At 38.2% G+C, this 24,454-nt stretch overlaps 2 protein-coding genes across 2 annotated transcripts in view; one reads left to right on the top strand and one right to left on the bottom strand.

Moving 5' to 3' along the window:
* Window positions 1-24,454, top strand: part of FOXO1 (forkhead box O1) — a 94,803-nt gene that overhangs the window by 22,083 nt on the left and 48,266 nt on the right. The window lies entirely within an intron of this gene.
* LOC308654450 (ferritin light chain-like) lies at window positions 18,664-19,193 on the bottom strand. The gene has a single exon (XM_081303854.1). The coding sequence runs from the start codon at window positions 19,136-19,138 to the stop codon at window positions 18,815-18,817; it is 324 nt and encodes a 107-aa protein (XP_081159980.1). The 5' UTR covers window positions 19,139-19,193; the 3' UTR covers window positions 18,664-18,814.

The following is a 24,454-nucleotide window of genomic DNA, read 5'->3' as shown; positions in this document are numbered from 1 at the left end:
TTGTGCAGGTGAGGCAAGCATCTACTACCTGAGCTATATCCCCAGCCCTGGATGGCATGCTCTTTAGGACAGAATTCTGTTTACTTCTCTTTCCTGGTCCTGGAAGCACCTGAATATAGTTCCTTATGTATAATGGGCAGAAAACAGACATTTATAATACAACAAATCAGCTGGGCATGAGAGCACACACCTGTAATCCCAGCAATTTAGTGAGGCTGTGTTTTAAAATAAAAAATAGAAAACTTGGCATGTAGCTTAGTGGAAAGTGTCCCCGAGTTTAATCCCCAGTACCAAAAATATAAAAAATAAAATATAACAACTGAGGGTTTTTTTTACCCTCCCCCCATTTAAGTTCATGATCCCCCTTTTCCCTTCCCCTTTTCCCACTGATCCTTGCTTCCCCTCTCTCATTCTCCTTCCTCTACTTTACTAGACTTCCTTTCACTTGTCCAATAATTAATATTTACAGACCTCAGTTTTTTATGGGAAATAATAATTCGTTTCATATTATGTCTTTTTAATCTCATTTTATGTTGATATTTATGAGTTTTTATCTCAATGATGATGATAAAGGTTCTTATTTGGTTTGGTGTCATTTTTCTAGTGCAACCTTTAAATTGCTAGGCCCTTAAATTATTTGGTTTATTGCCATTATTGTACTAAAGTAACCCTAATCCCATTCTTTTTGTTAAATTTAGAAAAAGAAACTTTTGCAGTATTCTAGTCTTTGCTATTGAACTATGCTGGCCAAAGGAAAAAATTTTTTTAAATGCAGAATGTATAAAGTAGACATATCATTATTAATGAAATAGCAGACACTTGGTAAAAATGTGTACTGCAACTTAAAATAACCCTAAGTATGGTGCTTTCAAAATTTTAGTCTCATCTGTAATCTCTGATTTACAGGTAAATACGAATGTTTTCTGAAATTCTGTTGTTTTGGTTATCTGAACCATACATTTGGCAGTTAAAGTATTAACTTGCTGAGGATGTCAACATATTAGAGCAGTTAAGAGCTTAGGGTTTGGAGGCCATACTGCCTAAGTGGAATTCTGCTTTCAGTACTTAGCACCTTTCTCACTTGTGCAGTTGACCTCACTGCAGTAGTAAACTCATAGGCTGTTATGAGAATTGAATAAACTATGAAATGTGTTCTAGAGCAGTGTTTGGTGTGGAGAAGTGTGTTATAAATGGGAGCTGTTATTATCATTGCTTTAGCATAGAACAGAGTATATATAGCAGGCAGGAAATAGGAGGCTGACAATTTTTGAGTTGGTTAAAATTTGATAAATAGAAAGGCTAAGGTCGAGGGTGAGATCTCAGCAGGGACCTCTTATAGGCTGCAATAGCCACTGCTTACTGTTGCTTTCATTGAGCTGGGCATCATTCTGTCTGATTTTCGAGTCCAGACTTCCATTTGTGAGTCAAGTTCTTAATTTTGTACCTCAGTTTCCATTTATAAGTTGGGGTAATGATGGAGGGTTGTCATGAGGATGTATGAGTTAATATTTGTAAGGTGCTTAAAGCCAGTGTTTATGAAGTGTGATTGTTTATAATTACTACTCAGTATTCAACACGTTCTTAGGGCCAGGCCAGGCTGGGCTTCTTGGAGACATTATTTACCATCCCATCTTCACAAGTCAAGAACTGGAGCCCTGGAGAGGTTGAGGACTCTACCCAGGGTTATGTAGCTTGTTAAGGCAGAGGTCTAGCTGATCCTGCTGCTTTATTGTGGGTCTGTGACATGGATGCTTTGGGTGTCCCGGGAGGGGGCACCAGTGACAGTGCAACTCATCCTAATGGCTGAGACCATTATAGGGTACCCAGGAACAGACAAGGTGCACTCTGAGTGGAGGGAAGTTCTTGGTAAAGCCATCATCCCCCATCAGAGTGTGCTTGATGGCAGGGGGCCCTTTCTGCAGAAGGGACAAACCCTGCCAGTTTTAGAGGGCAATGACTAGAGGTCAGAAATTTAGATCAAGGAATTTCCCAGATATGACATCGTCTAAATTTGCATCTGTAGAATCGTATTGAAAATATTTTCATTATAGTCTCAGTAGAGTATTTATTCAAATATTATAAACTGGATTGCAAAAATTTCCATAGTGTTTGACAAACAAATTATGAAGTGAATAAAAACAGAACTGGCCAGGATTTTATTTTAAAGTTGCCCCAGAAACGTATATAATTAATGCTTCCTCCTGTCCCCATGGATTGCAGTATTAAAGTATTCTCAGAATGAGACTTGATAGTGAGTGTTTCATTGGGTGTAGTACTTTGTAACTTTATGATCCTAGGTGCTTGGCAAAATATGTAGTGTGCATTACTACTAACAGGGCCTGTCCTGAGGGAAGTTGAGTCTCTATTATTGATTATAAAGGAGACTTTGTGAATTCTCTCATTTTGGTATTAGGGATTGAACCCAAGGGTGTTTTACCACTGAGCTACATCCCAGTCCCTTTTTATTCTTTATTTTGAGACAGGATTTCACTAAGTTACTTAAGATCTTTCTAAATTGTTGAAGCTGGCCTTGAACTTGTGTGTCTTCCTACCTCAGCCTCCTGAGTTGGGATTACAGGAGGGTGTCACTGCATATGGCTTGTGAATTCTTTTTTTTTTGCCATTCAGAAAGTTACTGTGACTAGTTATCTTTCAGGTATGGATGAATAAAGATATACACATTCACATTTTTTCATAATAGCTTTATTGAGATATTCACATTCCCATACCCAACAGTTTACCCATTTAAAGAGTACTCTTCAGGTCGCTTCTGGTGGTGTGCTACTGTAGTTCCAGTTACTTAAGAGGTTGAGGTGAAAAGATCACTTAAGTTCATGAGTTTGAAACTAGTCTGGGCAACATAGTTTTTGAGTCCTATCTCAAAAAAGAAACAATTGGTACAAATCAATAGTTTTTAGTATATTGACAGAATTATACAACCTTCACTATAATTACTTTTGAAAATTTTCATCACCCTCAAAGAAACTCATGCCCATAAACCAGCCACTCTGCCTGCCCCACTCTTAAGTCCTTGGCAAATGAATAGCCTTCTACTTTCTGTGTTAATGAATTTGTTTCTTCTAGACATTTCATATAAATGTTATTAAATAGTACATGATTTTTTTCTGACTCTTCTTTTCAAGCATAACATTTTCTGGATTTGTCTATGATGTAGCATGTTATAAATTCGTTCTTTTATTGCCAAACAATATTCAGTTGCATGGAAGTACTATATTTTATTCATCCATTTGTTAGTAGATGGACATTTGAATTGTCGCCACTTCTTGGAATTATTGCTATTATGAATAAGATCGTTGTGATCATTTATGTATAGTCTTTCTTGGTGCACAAGTGTTTTCTTTTGGCTTGGATATAAACCTATGGTGAGTATGCTACTATATGCTTAACCTTTTAAGGAAATACCAAACTGTTTTCCAATGTGCCTGTGCCATTTTGCTCTTACCATGAGGAATATGAGAGTTCTAATTTTTCGACATCCTCTGTAACACATGCTACCAGCCTCCCTTTTCTTCAAGCCATCCTAATAGACATGAACTGATATCTTGTCCTGGTTTTGTTGTCCATTTTCTCCCTGATTACCAATGATGTTGAGCATCTTTTTAAATGCTTATTAGCTGTTTGTTTTTTAGAGAAATAACCTATTCAGATCATTTGTAGATTTATAAATTGTTGATTTTCCATTTATTATCAAGTTTTTTTTTCTAAAATTTTAGTTGTAGATGGACACAATATGTTTATTTTATTTATTTACGTGGTGCTGAGGATCGAACCCAGTGTTTCATGCATGCAAGGCACTCACTGTACCACTGAGCCTTACTTTTTACATATATGATTTGCAAATTATTTTTCCAATTCTGTGGGTTTTTATTTGTGATGCTGTCCTTTTTTTCCCCCAAATACTTTTGGTAAAACACACAAAATACACTGTCTTACCCATTTTTAATTAGACTGTTCAGTAGCATGAAGTATTTTCACATTGTTTTTTAATCATCATCATCCATCTTCAGAACACTTTTCATTTTGGGAAACTTAAGCTCGTACCCATTAAACAACCATTTCCTCCTTAATCCCTTGGTAACTGCCATTCTACTTTCTGTCTCTATGAATGTGACTACACTAAATAGTTTATATGAGTAGAATCATACAATGTTTATTCTTTTGTGATGGCTTGTTTTACTTAACATACATGTATCATATTTCTTGTTTGTATATGCCCCATTTTGTTTATATCTTAATGGACACTTGGGTTACTTCATCTTTTTGGCTATTGTGAATAATGCTGTTTGATATAGGGTGTACAAATAAATGGTGATGGTGTCCTTTGACACACAAGTTTTAAATTTTGGTGACATCCAATTATCTTTTTGTTGTTATTGCTTTGGTGTCACATGTAAGACACCATTGCCTAATCCAAGGTCACAAAGATTTATGCGTGTGTTTTCTTCTAATAGCTTATAGTATTAGATCTTGCATTTGGGTTTTTGATCCTGTTGAGTTAAATTTTGGCATATATTGTGAGATTACATTCATATTTTATGGAGTGGTAGCTCTAAACTTAGCACGAGTTGCTCAGTTTGATTTAGGTATGCTGAAAATTTGGAGCATAAAACTTTTGACAGGGATCCCTTCTGCACAACACTTCTTCTCAGCCACCTTGCAGGATCCCCAAATCCAGCCTCTCTTGCTCCAGTGAGAACTTTGGGGCAGGCTTTGGCAGTAATGATTTTATATCCACTCCATTTATCTTTATTCACCATCATGGCTTCATTCCTTCTCAGTTATCCATCCCCAGAATATATGTTAGGGAGAAAGTTCCCCCTGCACCTCAGTAAGCTGTTCTGGAATGCTTTAGTTGACATCTGGGTGGAGGCATTGCTCCTTCCCTTCTTGTCCTGACCACATTCAGGCAGAGTCGTGCCCCAGAGGGAATCTTGGTTGTGTACCTCAAGGTGACTTTCCTCCTATTTAAGAAATTAAAAAGATTTAAACAAAGAAAAAGACAGAATGGTGTTGCCAAAGCACTTCACAGTACTTTAAGGAAAAAGTGGTTTTAGGCTCTTTACTTGTCTGCCAGACCATTCATTAAAGGGTAGGCCCTTCCTGATTTTTTCAGTGTTGACAACATATTTTTGCTTTGCAGTAGGAACCAAACAAAGAATAACAATAGCCCCAGACAGTTCTGAAGGGTCCTTCTTCACTCGCCTGTGTGTAAACTACACCTTGATTTTCTGTATAATCAAAGATTCTTAGGATTTCAATTCTCCTTGCTATTTAAATTAGCAGTGGTTGAATTCCTAGAACCAAATGCCAGCATTGTGGCAGGACTGGAGTTCCTGGTTTAGCCACTGACATTTTAAGCCTCCTTCTGTAATTTTTTGAAGTAGGAAGGTAAAAAGTACTATCAAAATTTTTAAGTGTAGTGGGCATTATTTTTTAAGTTTAATACTAAGTGTGATAGAGTTGGAGGTTCTCATGATGAATGTTGATAGGCCTCAGTGCTGAGTGCAAGGGGAGTGTAAAGTGGGCTACTTATTCTGTCTCGAACTTTCCTGACTACTAGTTCCCATCTGCATTTTAGGCCCTCTGGTTTCAGAATGATTTTAAGTGTATCAGCACATATTTAATAGTCTCAAATCCTCTCATCTTTGGCTTCCTCATAGAGAACCCAATGCCCTACAGGGAAACCTTGGTTCTGTGGTCTCCTGCCAGGTTTTAGCTGAAGTCCACAACCACACATGTGAAGGGCAGGCCACTGGTGGTAGACCCGCTTGCGTTTATCTCTTCTGTCACTACAGGGTTTGAAGTCTTAGGCAGTTCATCCTTTGAACTCCTCATTGCCATTTGTTGGCTGGGCCTCTTCAGCCCTCGTGGTCTAGCTGTACATAGTACAACGTGTTAATGAATTGAGTTTTTACAACCGGCAAAGCTTTGTGCTAGCATATGAAAGATGTGGTACACACAGGATTTGCCTTAGGGGAGTTCGCATAAGTGTATCTTAATTACAAGACATACTTTCGATAAACATGGTTGTCCATAGATGACCTCACAGATTATCTATAGTAGTTCTGTGTGAATTCAGACACATGTGAGGGACAGTTTCAGAGAAGGCACTTGGAGGACAAATTTGTAAAGAAGGTTAAGTCTACAGAGCTCTAGCTGGGTGGAGGTAATGATACTCAGTACAAAACAGTATTTTTTTTATTAATTATTTCAATGTACAAAGTACAGGCTAAGTATAATAATCTAAAAATCCAAAGTCTGAGCACTCAAACTATGAAACTAGCATTTCACATAAGACCTATTCAACCTGTACTTAGATATGTTCCACCTCTGTTAACTGATCACAACCACCTTGAGGTTCCCTTCTGATCTTGTCAGTAGGTGGCCTTTTCCCCATTTTATAGATGAGGAAATTGGGCTTCTGAGCATGTGCCGCCCCTCCCCCCATTTTGAATCTGTTCTTTATTTGTATTTGTGAGACAGAGTGGTTACTACATTGCTGAGGTTGACCTCAAATTTGCGATTCTCTTGCCTCAGCCTCCTCAGTCACTGTGATCATAGATGTGTGCCACTGTACTGAACCAAGCATTATCTTTCTTAAGTTGGCTTTGATTTGAACAGTTCCTCAATCTTTCTTCATTTTTTATGTCATTGACAATTTCAGAGCTTGTTCGGAGGCTCTAGCAGGGGAGGACAGCTACTTATGAGTACCCTTGACTAATGGAAGAACTATCCTCCTCTACCCAGGAAGGTCTTCTTCTTCAACTGGGTGCACAACTTTGGGAGGATGCACATGGAGTGGTGAGGGAGGAACGGGACACTTGCTTAGCTAGCCACACCAGCTGAAACATCCCTGGTGATCAATGGGGTGACAGATGTCACAACCAGATCACCCTCACATCTGCAATTGACAATTTGAAAAAATTCGGACCAACTATCTTACACAGTGTGTTTTGAACATTTGAGTGGTAGGGAGGAGAATCATTGGCACAATGGCCTTGTGCCCTAATTGTGAGAGGCCTAGGTGGTGGAAGCTGCAGAGGAGAAACTATTGCCAGAATTGCTTGGAAGTGGGTAGAACTGCAGAAGAAGGAGGTGACTGAAGGGTTCTAGTGCTCAGGATCTGGAAAATTAAAGAAGTAAAGAAAGAGGAAGGAAGGGTAAAGATAAAACTGGTAAAGAGCTGTTTTGTGTCTGGGAGTCAAGTGTATGTATTTCTTCCAGGACATAGTAACTCTGGTGGTGGCTCCCATTTGGAAAAGTGGTTTTGATCGCTTTGGAAGTCAGTACAGGGGTTCCTCAAAAGACTAGAAATGAAACCAGCTGTATAACTCCTCAGTATTTATCCTAAAGAATTAAAGTCAGTTTTTGTAATTTGTAAGTTTAATACTAAGGTTTAATACTGGGTGAGATAGCACACATCTCTAATCCCAGCAACTTGGGAGGCTGAGACAGGAGGAGTGCCAGCCTAAGCAATTTAGCGATCTCCTCAGCAACTTAGTGAGACCCTGTCTGAAAATAAAAAATCAAAAGAACTGGAGATGTAGTTCAGTGGTAAAGTGCCCTTGGGTTTAATCCCCAGTATCCCAAAATAAATGGATAGATAGATAAATAAAATCAGCATACTATAGTGATACATGCATACCTATGTTTTTTATTGCAGCACAATTCACAATAGCCAGATTATGGAACCAGCCTAGGTATCTCTCAGTGGATGAATGAATGGATAAATAAAATGTGGTATATATACACAATGGAGTTTTATTCAGCCATAAAGAAGAATGAAATTATGTCATTTGTAGGAAAATGGATGGAACTTGAGAGCATTATGTTAAATGAAATAAGCCAAACTCAGAAGGTCAAGGATTGTGTGTTTTCTCATATGTGGAAGATAGGAAAAAGGGGGGGAAAAGGTGACAGTGGCAGCCTTGATGGGGAATCTCTTGAAAATTGATGGAAGATCAGTAGAGGAGAGGAAAACAGGAGCTAAGAGGGGAAATACTGGGGAGTAATATTGACCACATTCTTCTTTTTTTAAAAAAAATTTTTGTAGTTATAGATGGACAGAATGTCTTTGATTTGATAATTTTTATGTGGTGCTGAGGATCAAACTCAGTGTCTTGCGCATGCTAGGCAAGCACTTTGCCACTGAGCTATAGCCCCAGCTCTTCTTCTTCTTCTTTTTTTTTTTTTTAAATGTGTTTTAGTTGTTGATTGTCCTTTATTTTATTTATTTATTTATATTTGGTACTGAGAATCAAAGCAGTGCCTCACACATGCTAGGCAAGCGCTCTACTGCTGAGCTACTACAACTCCAACCCCCACATTCTTTTTTAATATCTTTGTATGTATGGATATATAACAATGAGCCCTACCGTTTTGTATAATTCTAATGTACTAATAAAAAGTATGGTTGGGGAAGGTTCTGAAATTTTAGTTTTTGACCCTGTGGCCAGATTGCAGTTCATTGCATATATTGCAGTTGCTTGTCAATCAGCCTTGGGCAGTTGTTGATAGCCTTAGGTGGAGGAAAGTTTGTTCTCTAGTTTGAAGAAATTGAGGCTGATGTCATGAGGCAGAGTCTGGTGGACCTAGTGTAGAGAAGTTCACAGCTGGGTGTCTGCAAGTGAAACTAGGCATCTTTCCTCAACTGAGAACCCGTGGAGACCTTTCTTTGGACAGGTTTTGAAGGGGAGTATGGGTAGAGTTTATCAACTTCCTTAAATAGCCTAGTTATTTCTGTGTATGTTTAAAAGGAGACACCTCTGAATCTTCTATGCAGGATTGTAGAGTGAAGAAATTCTAGGCATCTGCAGTAACATGGAATTCTGTTTATTGCCTGAGCTAAAGAGCATTTTTACATTTGCTTTGCTAAGCTTGAGGAAAAAAAAACATTTCAGGGTGTGGGCAGGAGCCCTCTCGCTAATAGGACAGAGTTAGAAGGTATTAGGTTGTCATTTTCACTTATATTAATAATCATTGTAACTGCTCATTCCTTCGTCAGTAGGCTTCTGAATATTGCATTCTTCAAAGTTTTGAGAAGTGGGATTTCTTAAGTATATTCTATTTTCACAATGTCTATTGACTAGGATTTGTTTTTGTTCCTTTTTTTTCTTTCTTTCTTTCTTTTTTTTTTTGCAGTGCTGGGGATCAAACCAGGGCCTGGCACACTCTAGGCAAATGCTCTACCACTGGATTACATCCTTAGCCCTGTTATTCTGTCTTAATGGAATTTGTCACATAGCAGGCATCTTTCTAAGATAGTCTTAAATTTTAAAATAAAATGTAGTACATGTGAAACAGGTGTCTCTTTACTCCCTGGTCTGGTTCATCATTCAAACTGTCTTGTCTCAGTTTTAGCATCTAAATATCTATCACTAGCTATATTTTGCTTTAATTTATCCTTAAAATATTTCAAATCAGCAACGGTTTATATCAGATTATCAGGAGATCATATACCTACTTTCTCCTTTGTGAAAATTAGACTTTTTATAGTTGAGTCTAAGATAATGGAGATTTGAGTAATATAAAAAGCTCTGTTTGATTGATTGATTGATTGGTTGGTTGATTGGGGATTGAGCCCAGGGGCACTTTATCATTTTTAGTCCTCAGCCCTTTTAATTTTTCAATTTCCAATTTTTTAAAAAAATATTTATTTATTTATTTTTTTAGTTGTAGTTGGACACAATACCTTTATTTATTTTTACATGGTGCTGAGGATCGAACCCAGGGCCTAGGCGAGCGCTCTACTGCTGAGCCACAACCTTACTTGTGGCTCGATTTTCAATTTAAATTTTTCAGTTTTCCAAAGTTGCAGAAGCTGGCATTGAACTTGAGATCCTCCTCCCTCAGCCTTTCTCGTAGGTGGAATTACAGGTGTGCTCCACTGCATCTGGCAGAGCTCTGTTTTATATTTGAATTTTCTACTGAACTATGTTCAGATTTTCTGCTCTTACTAACCTGGTGGTTAATAGTAAGAAATTGTGGACACTAACTAAGCAGTACTTAGAATTTGCATGAAAATGCGGACCTATAATCCCAGCTACTTGGGAGGCTGAGGCAGGAGGATATCAAATTTGGGGCCTGCCTGGGCAATTTAGAAAGACCCTGCCTTAAAATGAAATAAATAAAAAAAAGGGTTGGATGTAGCTCAGTAGTGGAGTGCTTGCCTATCATGCATAAGGCTTTAGGTTCAATCCCAGTACCTCATCTCTCTAACCCCCCCAAAAAAAGTAATCTATTAACATTGGAAACTGCAAGCAGTATAAATTATTGATAACACATTTCTTTTTTTCTTTTCTTTTTTTAGGTAGAGAAAGGGATCCCTTTTCTTCTCTTTTTTAGGTAGAGAAAGGGATCCCTTGAATTAATGTTTTTGGATGACATATTTTTAGAACTCAATCATTAGTACATTTGTGTATGTCAGACTAGTTGCAGCTCATAAGAAACAACATTAATTGCCTCACTTAGTGTAGTGATGGCATATTTTTATTTTCTTTCTCCCTCCTACTTTGAATCCATATTAACATAATATATTTGTGTTTCTTTCCATTTAGTGTGGCAGTCCCATTGTATTAAAGCTTTAGATGTTTTTGTCTTTACTAAAATCTACTTAATCTATTACAGTAAAAGTACTTTCATGGTTTTTAGTGACTTAAACTTATAGATTACTAGACTTTTTGTTATTTTCAATTAGCATTCAAACCATGTTTTATAAATGGGTGGCAAGGGCTTTGGAAGCCAAATCTTTTTTTTTTTTTTTTTTTGTACCAGGGAACTCGGGCACTCTACCACTGACCAAATCCCAGCCCTATTTTGTATTTTATTTAGACACAGGGTCTCAATGAGTTGCTTAGTGCCTCACCATTGCTGAGGCTGGCTTTGAACTCGCCATCCTCCTGCCTCAGCCTTCCGAGCCACTAGGATCACAGGTGTGTGCCACTGTGCCTAGCGGAAGCCAAATCTTGATACTGAAATTGATAATTTTAAAATCTCTGTCTGGTGGATTGCCAGAAGTGTTCTTCATTATGTACATAAAAACAACCTAGATGCCCTTCAATAGATGAATCGATAGGAAAAAAATGTGGCATATATACACAATGGAATATTACTCAGCAATAAAAGAGAATAAAATAATGGCATTTGCAGGTAAATGGATAGTGTTAGAGAAGATAATGCTAAGTGAAGTTAGCCAATCCCCCAAAACCAAATGCTCAATGTTTTCTGTGATACAAGGAGGCTAATTCATAGTGGGGTAGGGAAGGGGAGCGTGAGAGGAATAGATGAACTCTAGATAGGGCAGAGGGGTTGGAGGGAAAGGGAGGGGACATGGGGTTATTAATTATTATACAAAATACATGTATGAAGACACGAATTGGTGTGAATATACTGTGTATACAACCAGAGATATATATGAAGAATTGTGCTCTATATATGAAATAAGAATTGTAATGCATTCTGCTGTCATATATAAATAAATAATAAATAAATAAACAAAAGTAAAAAAAAACTATGCAAAATTCTCTCAGAGTTATTTCTATTACTGAAATACTCACTGAAAGTTGAAATGGTATATTCAACTACATTGTTATTTAAAAAAATACTAGATTCTGGGAATGGGTATTCCATGTACTTTGAAAATTTCTAAGACATAATTTGAGTGGAGTTGATAAACTTAAAAAGCATTAAATTCTGATGTAGTGTCCTTTGTGCCAAATTGCCTGGCTAATCATTTGATTTATGGTGATATGGTTACTCTGCTGTGAAATTAATTCTCTTCTCTCCCCGTTAGCCAGAGTGCCATTCTCATAATGTGTTATAAATAAGAACTAAAAAGTTCTAAGTGATAGAATAGGGTATGTACCTGGCAAAGGATATTTAGATATTGTTCTTCTTTGGCACAATTTTTAGATGTTATAAAGCAAACCATTTTTTTTTTTTTTTGCAGATTTCAGTATCTACTTATTTATTTATTTGGTACTTATTTGGTACCCAGGGTTGCTTAAACACTGAGTTATGTCCCCAGCCTTATTTTCATAGCAGCCAGAAACAAGGTATTCTTTCAGCTGAGAGCTTGAATGTATGAATGTGCTGCCATTTCAGACTTAAAGTCAAGAAGATTGGCATGATTTTTAAATCTTTGAGTCATACCTTTGAAGCACATTAATACCTTAGAGAATCTCATAATGGAGAAATTGTTTCTTATATAATAAGCAGAGTTCTCTTCTTCCTCCATGCTTTCTTATCGCTCCCAGTAATTCTTGGGCAAAATAGGAATAAACTGGAAAATAATTTTAACAGATTTGAATTTATTAATAATGATGATTTATAGCTGAGGCAATAATGAAATTATGGGAGTTGGCTGAGTTGGTGACTTCTGTTTAGTTTATCTTTTGCCAGAAAGGAAAGAAACTCCGTGAGTGAGCTAGCATTTCCCAGTGCTAATGTCACAGTATCTTTCAGTGTCTTTTACTGAAACATCCTTTGTATAAGTATCTCTCTTTTGCCCTGGTCAAATTTGAAATGTTTATTTTAGGATGAAGAGTAAGAATTGGAATATAGGCTGATATTTGAATAAGAGAATATCAAACTTACTATTTAGAAGTTACACCAATCTTATGTAATTCTGTATACAAAATATTATGTAATGCTGAGGAATAAGGTTAATTGTTTCAGATACACTGCCTGTAACCCCAATTATATAGACAATAATAATTTCAGCAAGTGTTTTAGAGTTTAAGGACTGGGAAGAGCCCTAGGTTAGTACTGCTTTCTGCTGCTGGAATGCCATGGAGATAGAAATTGAGCTTAAGTTGTAGACAGGCTAATGAGATCACTACCATTGAATACTAATTTTGTGTGAGATGGTAAGAGCAGCTCTAATTTTAATTCTTGTTCCATCCACATAAAGTAGATAATGCTTCTTTAAATCAAGCTTAGATATTTGGATAGAGCACAGAATTAATAAAAGTTTCAACCTGGAATCAAATCCTGGTTTGTCTCCAATGCTCTTGGTTTTCATTGCTGCATTATTCCTGTTTTATAACTGTGCTGTTGAATAAAATGGCAATTACAGTCCTTTCTACCTTCATCACTCAGCTTAGGTAATCATCCATCAAAATACTCTTTTATAAAGTAGAACACAACTTGGGAACTGGGAAGAATAAAGATGAGTGGATATTTTAGTCTGGATTGGTATTCTACATGCATATTAGTGTTCTTAAGTCTTGAACTGCTCTGGAAAGGATATTTAGATTAGCAGATAGTATTTTGATAAAGCATGTTGGATGTCGATGTCCTTTTTGCTGGTGAAAGGCTTGAAGTGTCTGTGACATCTAGCCTTCTCTGTTTCTTGTTCTGGATAATCCAAGGCTTAAACTGTAGATGCCTTTCTTCTTTCCAGAGAATTTTATGGATAACACATCTCATTTATTGTGCCCATGCATGATATTGAAAAAATGTATATCTTAATTGTTTAGAAACTTAGAGGTTAAAAGTATAACACCATGTTTGTTTTTGTTTAGTCCTTAGTTTTTTGAAATATATACATTTTTAGTTGTAGATGGACACAGTACCCTTTTTTAATATTTATTTTTTAGTTTTAGGAGAACACTTTATTTTTATGTGGTGCTGAGAATCGAAGCCAGTGCCTCATGCATGCTAGGCGAACACACTACCACTTGAGCCACATCCCCAGCCCGGACACAGTACCTTTATTTTGCTTATTTATTTATTTTTATGTGGTGCTGAGAATCAAACCCATTGCCTCACACTTGCTAGGCAAGTGCTCTACCACTGAGCCACATCCCTAGTCCCCAGTCTTCTAATTTAAATCCATGCAGAAATAAATATTTCTGTACAATATTTAAAAATATTTCTTAAATTGTTTTTTAAAAATAATTTTTAGTTGTTGATGAACCTTTATTTTATTTATTTGTATATGTACTAAGAATGGAACTCAGTGCCTCACACATTCTAGTAAATTCTAGAGTTACCCCTGAGCCACAACCCCAGCCCCATATTTGTTCAATTATAATACTAATAGAATTCAGCAGTTGGTTGTGGGAAGATTCTGTATGTGTTTGAATGTTGGGGTAAAGTTCTGTAGAGTAGAATGGGATTTTGGTTGAAGAAAAAACACCTAGGAAATTTGATTTATATCTAGTATTTCCTATGAGAATCAGTCTCTACTAATTACTTCCAGGGTACCTTGAAGTTATGTGCAGTGTATAGCCTTGGTTCCTTGCTTTTTCTCTATTTATACCCTTCCCACTGGCTCCTAATGTAGACTTATCTTGTAATGCAAGTTTATTTTTCTCATTATTTGGTCTACTTCATGTCTTAATTTTATTGTGTGTTCTTCCCATCATACTCCCTTGCACCTAGTTTTCCCTGATCAGCTGTGCCCAAAGCATAGAATAGAAACACAACTTATTGCCCTTCTGTATCTTGGTCTCTTTCCAATACTCATCTCCCGTGATAAATACAATTGCTTGTACCACACATTCTGCTACTTCCTGTAGTTCTTTGGCCAACTTTCCCTTTGCCTTTCACTTTTCCCTCTGTTGTGCCTCTTTGCATCTTGTAATTAGACCCGTATTGTCTCAGCACACATCTCTAATCCCAGTCACTTGGGAGGCTAAGGCAGCAGGACTGCAAGTTTGAGACTAGTTGGGGCAACTTAGGGATACCATCTCTGAACAAAAAATTAGAAGGGCTAGGGTTGTAGCTCGGTGGCAAAGCACTCTTGGGTTCAATCCCCAGTGCTGAAGGAAAAAATAAAATAGACCTACATTGTCTCATCCTTAAGACTCATTTCCATTCCTTTGCAGAACTTTCTAGAAGTACCTGCTTTGGTTCCTTATGTCCTCGTTAGTGTCTCCATTTCTCTTCTTCATACTTCTTTTAAACATTAGACCCTCTGTAGAGTTCTTTGGTTTTATTTTTTGTTGTGTGTGGGAAAGTATGCAGTATTATATCTTAGCTAAAGATACTTATTTTTTCCAATTTGAGTAAATATTCTACATTACCAAAGGACTTCCCAGTACTTGGAAACAGGTAGTTTTCCCTTTCTTTCTGTATCCCACATCCAGCTAATAGTAAATTCTATCATCTTACCTTTGAAATATACTTTTTGGTTGTTTAACTCTCAATATGTTCTGAAAAATGCAACCTTGGGTGATTTCATTGTTGTGGGGACATAACAGTATACTTACACAAACCAAGATGGCTGTGATGTCACTGAGCCATGTAATCTTATGGGACTACCTTTCTCTGTGGGGCCCGTCATTGGTCAAAATACTGTTATGTGGCCTATGATTGCATTTTCAGATTCTTGCCACTTCTCACTCTATCCACTGCTGCCCCTGCTGCACTCCAGTGTGATTTCCCATCTGGTTGGTTGCTGTGTCTCCTGACTGGCTTCTTTGTTGCAGGTGTTCCTCTTGCTGCCTGGCTTATAGGCATAAAGGCTGAGGGTCTCTCCATTGGTATATGGGGCCAGATCCCAGCTATTTCTCTGACCTTATTTACCCTCCTTGCATATCCTTCAGGTCACATTGCCCTCCTTTTAGGCCCTGCCTTGGGGCTTTGGCATTAATCCTTGGCCTCTGTTGGGAATGCTGCGTGACTGACTTCCTTTATCTTATCTCCCTTACTCGGATGCCACCTTCTTAGTGATGTCTGCCATGACCACCCTGCTAATAATTACAAGTCCCTGCATTCCCAGGATGTACCACCCACCCTCCTCTCTGCTTTATTTTCCATAGCATTTGTTGCCATCTGCCTCTTCAGGGTGTTCTCTTGTCTGTCTCCTTTGCTTGAACACAGGACATAGTAGCTGCCCAGCCCTGTTTTGTTGCACAGATTCACTTTTCATGCACCTCTGTGTTTGCTATGTGTTTCTGTGTCTAGGTTTTCTCTGTGTCTAGACTAGGGTGACTGGAGGTGATCACTGGGAACATCACCTTTTTCATCTTCCACCGTACCATGTCTTCTGGAGCACTGAAGACACCTCCTTACACTGTGTGTTGATAAACCTCCTAGTTCCTTAAACATGGTTTTCACATAGGAAAGGACAAGCTTCTCAGGAGAAGCTGAAGGAAGTATGTTAAATAACTGGCTTTATTTCATCCACAGTTCAAATCCAGCAATTCTGGTTGGGTCTTAGAGAGTCTTGGTGCTCTGTAGTGCTGTGGATTTATCCCCTGCTTTCACTTTTCTTTCAACTCTGATCTTCTGGTTCATTTTTTCAGAGTCTAAATGTTTTCTGAATGGCTAAGATGGTTAGAATGGTGGCCACTGGATTAGAGAGGCATTACTGTGCTGTGCTTTCTTCTCTGCAGAGCCCAGAACCTGGCTTTCACTGACTGTGCAGCACCAAGAAGCTTCTAGCATCATTCTTAGCAACAAAACTTTTCTATAAGATGTGTCCCCTCTGCCTCTGTGCTTCTATTTATAAAATAAGATGGATGCTGACTACACTTTCAGGCTTTTACTGCTTCAGCGACCTTGAGTCTTATAGGCCACTCTCTTCTGGCTCTCTGGGTAGCATTTCTCTTTTCTCTTCAATACTTGGGACTGAACCTGGGGTCTCACATATGCCAAGCAAGTGCTCTACCTCTGAGCTTCATCCCTAGGTTTCTTATTTATTTATTTTTACTTTTTAGATAGGGTCTTGCCAAGTTGCCCAGACTGGATGTGAACTTGAAATGCTCCTGCCTAGTTCTCTAAGTAGCTGGGTTTACAGGTTTTTGCTACTGCTTGGCTCTGGGTAGCACTTTCAAGTGAATTAAATGTGGTACCATGTTTTGAAACAGGTTGGGCTGTGGTGAGGGTCCTATTCCCTGCAGTGTTCTTGACTTTCTAAAGTGAACTGAGGTCATGGTCAGCCCTTATCCTGTTGGTTGATTGTATTCAGTCTTAAAATTTCAGTCATCAGAGGAGGGGACATTGGGGTGCATAGAGCAAACAGTTTGGCTTTTCAAGCATCCTGGAATGGCTAGGTGAACTTGCATAGAACCATTGGCACCAAATTTGTTCCTTGGGACTTTTCCAACATTTGTCTCTATATTGAATTTTGTTCTTATTTCTGAAACAGTGGCCACTGAAATTAGGAACTAAAACTTCTGGAAAATACCTTTGGAAACTACTGTGTTGCATTTAGAAAAAAGGTAACTAAACTACTAATGATTCAAACACTGGATTAAATGTTAGTTTTTTTCTCTCCCCCCCCCCCGCCTTCTTCAAAGAGGAGCCTGTTAAAAAAATGAATTATTGAATGGTACCAGCCAGAGGTCCAATTTTAAATTCAGTGAAGCTATCACTGGGTCCTGATGGAGGACTACAACTGGACAGGCCAGGCTGCCAGGCAGTCAGTGAGATGCTCTGGTATGGACCCCAGTCATGTTTGTTCAAGTGACCTGAATGAGCTTCCTCTTTGAGGATCTGTTTTAAACACAGATGCTAATGCCCCATAATCATTTGCTAAGCTCAAACAAGTGAGAGTAGGAAATTCAAATTCATAATGCTGTGACTTGGCCACAGTGCCCACACACATATCAAACTCTTAAATCAGAGAGACTGCCATATACAGTAGTACTGAAATTGCATATGGGAGCTGAGTTGCTGTTGCTGTGGGAACTGTAACTTTGAAGTTCCAGACTTTGATGTGATTCAAGTCTTAGTCTTGAAGTCCCTCTATGTGTGGTAACTTTTCTTTCCTTTTTTTTTTTTTAAACACCAAACTGAAAACAAAATCAATTCAGATTGGGTTGCAGAAGCAGATCTTAAAGGGAGGAGTCTTCTTGCAAACCACATGTAACTATGTCACATCCTTATGTGTCTAAGGAAGAGAGAGATGACACACCAGTGACCTTTTCACTGTATCTCTTTTTGCTTCTAGCTACACTGCCCTCCAGCATAATGCCACCCCCCAAATTTGGACAATTTGCCTTTGCCATTGACCTAGTGATATTCCCCAGGGACCAATAGGGTCTACCTGCATTAAGTGTTCTTTCCTACCCAGATCCTGAGCTTCAAAATCTTTATCATCTTGAAGCTGTCTTAAAATTGTGACTGATAAAACTTTGGTTCTTTGCCTTGGTCTTTCCAGTGAAATAAATGGGGACAGAGTAGAGTTTATGGGTCATTTCCTCTTTAAAAAGTTGCCATTAAAATTCTAGATCAGTTGATATATCAGTAATGGAATTACAACAAACAAGAAATGTGGTGCCTGAAATGCTTAAATTTCTTGGCTATAGAAATTCAATTGCCAACCTTCTTTTTCAAAGAAATCTTAGGCTACTAGCTTAGTTGTGCACATGTGTGTGCACATAGTAACACATGAAACCCCCTATCCTCATCTCTTTTGTTTCCTTCCTTCCTTAAGGTTGAAAACCTGAGGTGTCAACCTGATAATTTCATGGAGATTCTGTAGCAATTTCTCCTTTAAAGTGGTAAAGTCTTTAACATTTGTGTCACATATGTGTGCCTGATATTTTTTGTTTAGAATTGGGAACTGAACCCAGAGGCATTTTACCACTGAGCTACATTCCTAGCCTTTTACTGATTGATTGATTGAGAGAGACAAGTTCTCACTAAATTGCCCAGCTGGCCTCAAACTTTTTTTTTTTTTTGCTGGAAAAAGCTTTAATTTTTATTTGGTCCAAGGCTTGGGAGGGGCTCCATGGTGGTTAAAAAGCTGCCTAGGGGTTAGAGGGAGAGGCTCAGGCCAAAGCCCTGATGCCAGGAGATGCAAAGGAGCCCCATCAAAGGCCACTGTACTCCAGGGCCTCTAGTCATGCTTGAGGGTGAGTCTTTCGAAGAGATACTCGCCCAGGCCAGCCTGGGGGCCCACCAGACGGTGGAGGTTAGTCAAGTGATCCCCCATCTTCTTGATGAGCTTCACCTCCTCATCAAGGAAGTGGTTCTCCAGAAAGTCACAGAGATGTGGGTCTGTGCGGGTAGAACCCAAGGCATGAAGATCCAAAATGGCTTGGTTCAGGTTCTTCTCCAGAGCCAAGGCAGCTTCCATGGCGTCCAGGGTGTTGCCCCACTCATCTTGAGAAGGTTTCTGCACGTCCTGGAAGAGGGCGCGGCCGCCGCGCTGGTTTTGCATCTTGAGGAGACGCTCGGAGGCCTCGCGCTTTTCCTCAGCCAACTCGCGGAAGAAGTTGGCCTCAAACTTCTAATCCTCCTGCCTCAGCCTGGGGAGTCTTTTGAGATGACAGATGTGTGCCACTGCTCCCAGCTTCCACTTGAGTTTTATAGCACCCAATAGGAGAGGTAGGGAAGCCCACATTTTGTCTGGGAGCTCCATAGTGTGACAGCTAATGAATGAAAGGTGGATAACTGGAAACCTCAAATTACTGCCTTTTGTATTCAATCCCTAAGAGTCTACTGACCTGGCAAAACCTAGCCCACTGTTTCTTAAGGTTTTTATTTTTTGCTTTTGGTAACACTGTAGCTTGATGGGAGGAAGGTGATAACAGGATTCATGAGAGGGTGTAGTTTTTGCTGTTTGAAACTCACTCATAGAATCTCACCCCCATCCTAAAATGTAACTTGTTTTTGCCTTCATATTTGTCCTTTCCCTGTTATACCATTCTTGCTAGGTGCACAGGAGAGTCAGATGAGCAGGGAATGGGCTAGTAAGTCTGGTGGAAGTCCTCTAGCAGGGCTTTCTCCTTTCAGCACTGATTCAAGAAGATGGGAGGTGGGTGTGGTGGTGCATGCCTATAATCCCAGTGACTGGGGATACTGAGGCAGGAGGATTGCAAGTTCAAGGCTGACCTCAGCAACTTGGTGAGATCCTACTCCAAAAACAAAACAAAACAAAACAAAACAAAAAAACAAAAAAGGGCTGCAGTTGTAGTTTAGTGGTAAAGTTCTCCTGGATTAAACCTCTAGTATCAAGAGGGGAGAGGATGGTGGAATCTTGACTCAGAAGTAAATCAGTAGGCTGAGTGCAGTGGCTCCCGCCTGTAATCCCAGTGCCTTGGGAGGCTGAGTCAGGAGGATGGCGAGTTCAAAGTCAGCCTCAGCAAAAACAAGGCAGTAAGCAACCCAATGAGACGCTGTCTCTAAATAAAATCCAAAATAGGGCTGGGGATGTAGTTCAGTGGTCAAGTGCCACTGAGTTCACTCCCTGGTGCCAAAAAAAAAAGTAAATCAGTAGAAGTTATAGATTTGTCTTCAAATGTATTTCTCACTGAGAATCTTAAATTCTATATTTATTGGTCATATTCTAAAATATATACTATATATACCTAATATTGGCTACAAAATTGTTTTATTTTTAAGATTAAGATAGTGTTCTATTTTTTTTATAATATACTAAACCCCTTGTGCAAATTTATTTGTTTCCTGAAATTGTGTAATGAAGTGGCATCATAAATGATTTCTAGAATCCAGGAAGTCATGTGAAATGTGTTTAAGAAAGAGGACAGAGGAAAATATTGTTATGAGAATATATTGTTCATTTACTTTAGTTATTTTATCTCCAGATAATGATTTTTATTTTTTCCATAATGGTGGGATTTGTTGTTACACATTCATACATTCACAGGATATAACAGTATAATGGGGCCAATATCATGCCCTAGTATTTTGCCTTTCCCTCCCTTCTATTTTTTTAAATATATATATTTTTAGTTGTCAATGGATTTTTATTTATTTATATATATGGTGCTGAGGATCAAACCCCATGCTTCACACTTGCTAGGCAAGCGCTCTACCACTGAGCTACAACCCCCTACCCCAACTTCCACTGGTTTCTTTCTTTTACTCTAGTTCTATTTATCTCCCTTTGATTTTCATGAGGACACCACCACCACCACCACCATTCTTTACTCCCCCTCCCCGAGCTTCCCCATATGAGAGAAAACATATAACCCTTGAGTTTCTGAGTTTGGCTTATTTCGCTTAACATAATGTTCTCAAGTTCCATCCATTTTTCATGTAAATGAAATAATGCCATTTTCTTTTATGACTGAATAAAACTGTTGTTTATATATACCTCATTTTCTTTATCCATTTACTGATGGACACCTAGACTGGTTATAGTTTGGCTATTGTGAATTGTGCTGCTGTAAACATGGGTATGCACGTATTGCTATAGTATGCTGACTTTAATTCTTTAGGATAAATACAGAGGACTGGTATAGCTGGGTCATATGATGGTTCCATTCCTACTGATTTCCACAGTGGTTGTGATGAGTTTTGTAATCTATATCAGTAGAGATGTCATTGAATAAGCATTTTTTTTATGAAGATGTAACTTTCTCCTAACATGTAGTTGAAAAGTTGTAAAAAACTAAGACTTTGGGTTCTAGAACTTAGGTATATGTTTGTATATAAAAACACGTAATTTAATGAAATCTGGCAGCCATAACAAGTGATGGGAAAATATTTTGGCTGTCTTTTTAACAACATTACCATGTGGCTGACCATTTAAATAGGCAGCACTTTATCTAGATGAAGTGAATGCACTTGATTGGTTATCTTGGCAAACCAGGGTATTTATTGGTCACGTAATTTTCTGAGTGTTTATATTATTTTTCCTTCTAGTTGTTTTTGAGTTGTTGTTTTTATAGCCTATATAGCTTTCTTTTAAAAGTGGATCATACCGTAGGGCTTTGTTAATGAAAAATAATTAAAAACGGTAAGGCAGAATGTCTTAGTTATTTTTATATTTTCCTGTAAAAACAGCCTCAGTTAAGTGAACCACAATGAGCCATGATGTATTTCCTCCATCAGGATGGAAAATAAGCCATTTATTATTTCAGGTCTGACTCACAGTGAACCTGCTGACACTGGGATGTTTTAAAATCATAATCATAAGGAACAGGTTAGGGCAGAAACTTGGACGCTGGGTCTAGGATTACCTGCTTATTACAATGTTTTACAACTTGGATGCTTTACTGGCACAGTGTCCTAAACCTCACACACTAAACACCCCCTTGTTGTACAATTATTGCTTGCCAGTTTAAGATGATGCCAAATAGACAGATGCCTCATCGTAATTACCATTTTTTAATTTTAATTTTGCTATTATAGACATATATAAATAGGTTATCTCCTTTCCCTTCCCCCAGTATACTCATCTTTCTCCTCACAAAAGGAAGTCTGGGTATGCTTAGTTAATAAAGAGGACAGCAGAAAGTGAGGGACATGATAGGTGGATACACTGTGTTTTCAGTGTTGTAAAATGGGTAAGATACATGGAATTGCAAAGAAAGCCATTTCTATCAAATATAGTTATCAAAATTGTCATGGCAATGGATATGCTTTATCAATACATCAAGTAACCAGACTTGGTTATTAGGTAATGAGTAAACACTATTCTTTGTGTATGTGTGTGTTTGTGTGTGTGTGTGTGTGTGTGTGTGTGTGTGTGTGTGAGTGTTTTGCTGGGGATTGAACCCAGTGCCTGGCAGATCCTAGGCAAGTGCTCTGCCACTGAGCTATACCCTCAGTCAGTATTTTCATTTTTTAAAATATTTTTTTTAGTTGTAGATGGACACAATACCTTTATTATTTATTTATTTATTTTTATGTGGTGCTGAGGATCGAGCCCAGTGGCTCACGAATTCGAGGCAAGAGTTCTGCCACTGAGCCGCAATCCCAGCCCACATATTTTGAATTTTTGACTGTACGTATAACTGTGAAGATCAGATTTCTGTTGGTACTAAAGTCAGAAGTACTACTAGTACTCAATATGTAAGTGTTGCCTGTATTTGTAATGGAAAGAAATACCAAGTTTTCAGCGAGTGGGAAACAAAAAATATGTGTTTGTTTCTATTAAAGAGCACTGCAGTGGGTTCTAGCCATGAACTAGAACAGGTTAAAAAACAACCACCACCACCATGGCCTTGAGGGATATTTTTTTCCCTGAAGAATTTCATTAGACGTTAGTTTGAATATATGCAGATCCAATTTTCCTTGAAGATAGTGCCGTTGGTTTAAAACCAGGGAGAAATGTTTGATTCTGTTTTCCTAGTCAAATTGTAGTTATCCATAAAGCCTAAAGTGGAAAACTGAACCTTTATTTTCCTAAAAATCAACTCCTTTGTTGGCAAAAGGTGGATGCCAGTGGAGCATGGTGGCTTCAGAGGATTGCAAGTTTGGGGCCATCCTGGGTAACTTAGACCTTGTCTGAATACAAACAAAAGAGGCAGATGCCTTCAAATCTGTTTTCTGTGGTGTTGAGGAGGTGGACTTATTCATGCATCAGTATTCATGCATCATTGTATATATACTATAAGCATGTAAGACTATATATATTGGTGTACATGTGTGGGTATATAATGTGGAAGTTATATCCTTTCCAAGGTAAGTATATCCATCTTGTTTCATTAGACAGAAGAAGGTTAATTTTACCAATTAACCTTCATATGGCAAGCAGAGGGAAAAATGAGCAGTATGCTCCTAGTTTGGTATTCTGTCCCCTTACCCACCTTCCCATGGTCTTTATCATATAATGGGTGTGTCACACAAATGTAATTTTATTTCAGGTTTACCGAGCTTCAAAAATTACATATGATCCTGATAATCTAATTGGAGTAGTTTGAACCACATTGAGCTGTATAATGGAATAAGAAAATGACGAAACCGAGGAATATTTACATTGGTTGTCATTGTTTAGTGTTACCCGGATCTGGAGGTCCTTTAAACATATCTGAAGTCAGTGTATTTATTTTATCTTTCATTCTAGCTGAGGATTTTAAAACAGCCTTTTAAAAATCTTTAGTGCCAGCAGTGAAAGATAACAGATACTTCCTTCCCACCTATCTTTGGGATTCGTCATTTGAGCTGAAAATTATCTTTAATAAATTAACTGTGATCGTGACAAATCTTACTGCTTTGAAGGGAGAAGGAGGCATTTCGTGAGGTGATACTGAAAGGATAACTTTTTCTCCCACCCTCTTACATAATATCTACCTCAAGAATCATTAAAATACTTGGAGATGACACTTTAATTTGGAGACATGTTCTTTTCTGAAGATAATTTGAATGAAAGATAGCCTAGAGAAATTAGTAAGTGGAAATAAGAAAGAATAAGTGATTGCTACTTTCACAGTGAGCTGATATTCAGAGAGGATACAACAGTGACAGATAACCAGAAGCATGTACTTTTGATTTGAAGGATAAAACATATCAGTCAAATTTTGCTACATACAACCAACCACAAAATCTCAGTGGCATAGAACTGTGAGCATTCATTTCTTGCTCATGTGTATGAGGTTGCCTGGATCAGCCTGCTTCGTGTGTCTCACTTTGAGCCTCTGGTTGGAAGGTGAGTGACTGGGATAAGTTCTCATGAAGATGTCTATAGGTAAGAGTGATGCCTTGCTGCACAAGTACGTTTCAAGCTCTGCTTTGCTAATGTCAGGTTCACTAGCAGCCTATTGCCCGAAGTGACCCTGATACCAAG

This window comes from Spermophilus citellus, assembly GCF_964194105.1.
Source record: "Spermophilus citellus genome assembly, chromosome: 1".
Taxonomy (NCBI): Eukaryota; Metazoa; Chordata; class Mammalia; order Rodentia; family Sciuridae; genus Spermophilus; species Spermophilus citellus.
Note: the sequence above shows the minus strand (reverse complement) of the source record. Positions and strands in the feature narration are given on the sequence as shown.

What these genes read in the sequence shown, in the direction of transcription:
- LOC308654450 (XM_081303854.1), bottom strand. Translation starts at nt 19,138, where the DNA reads ATGCAAAACCAGCGCGGCGGCCGCGCCCTCTTCCAGGACGTGCAGAAA.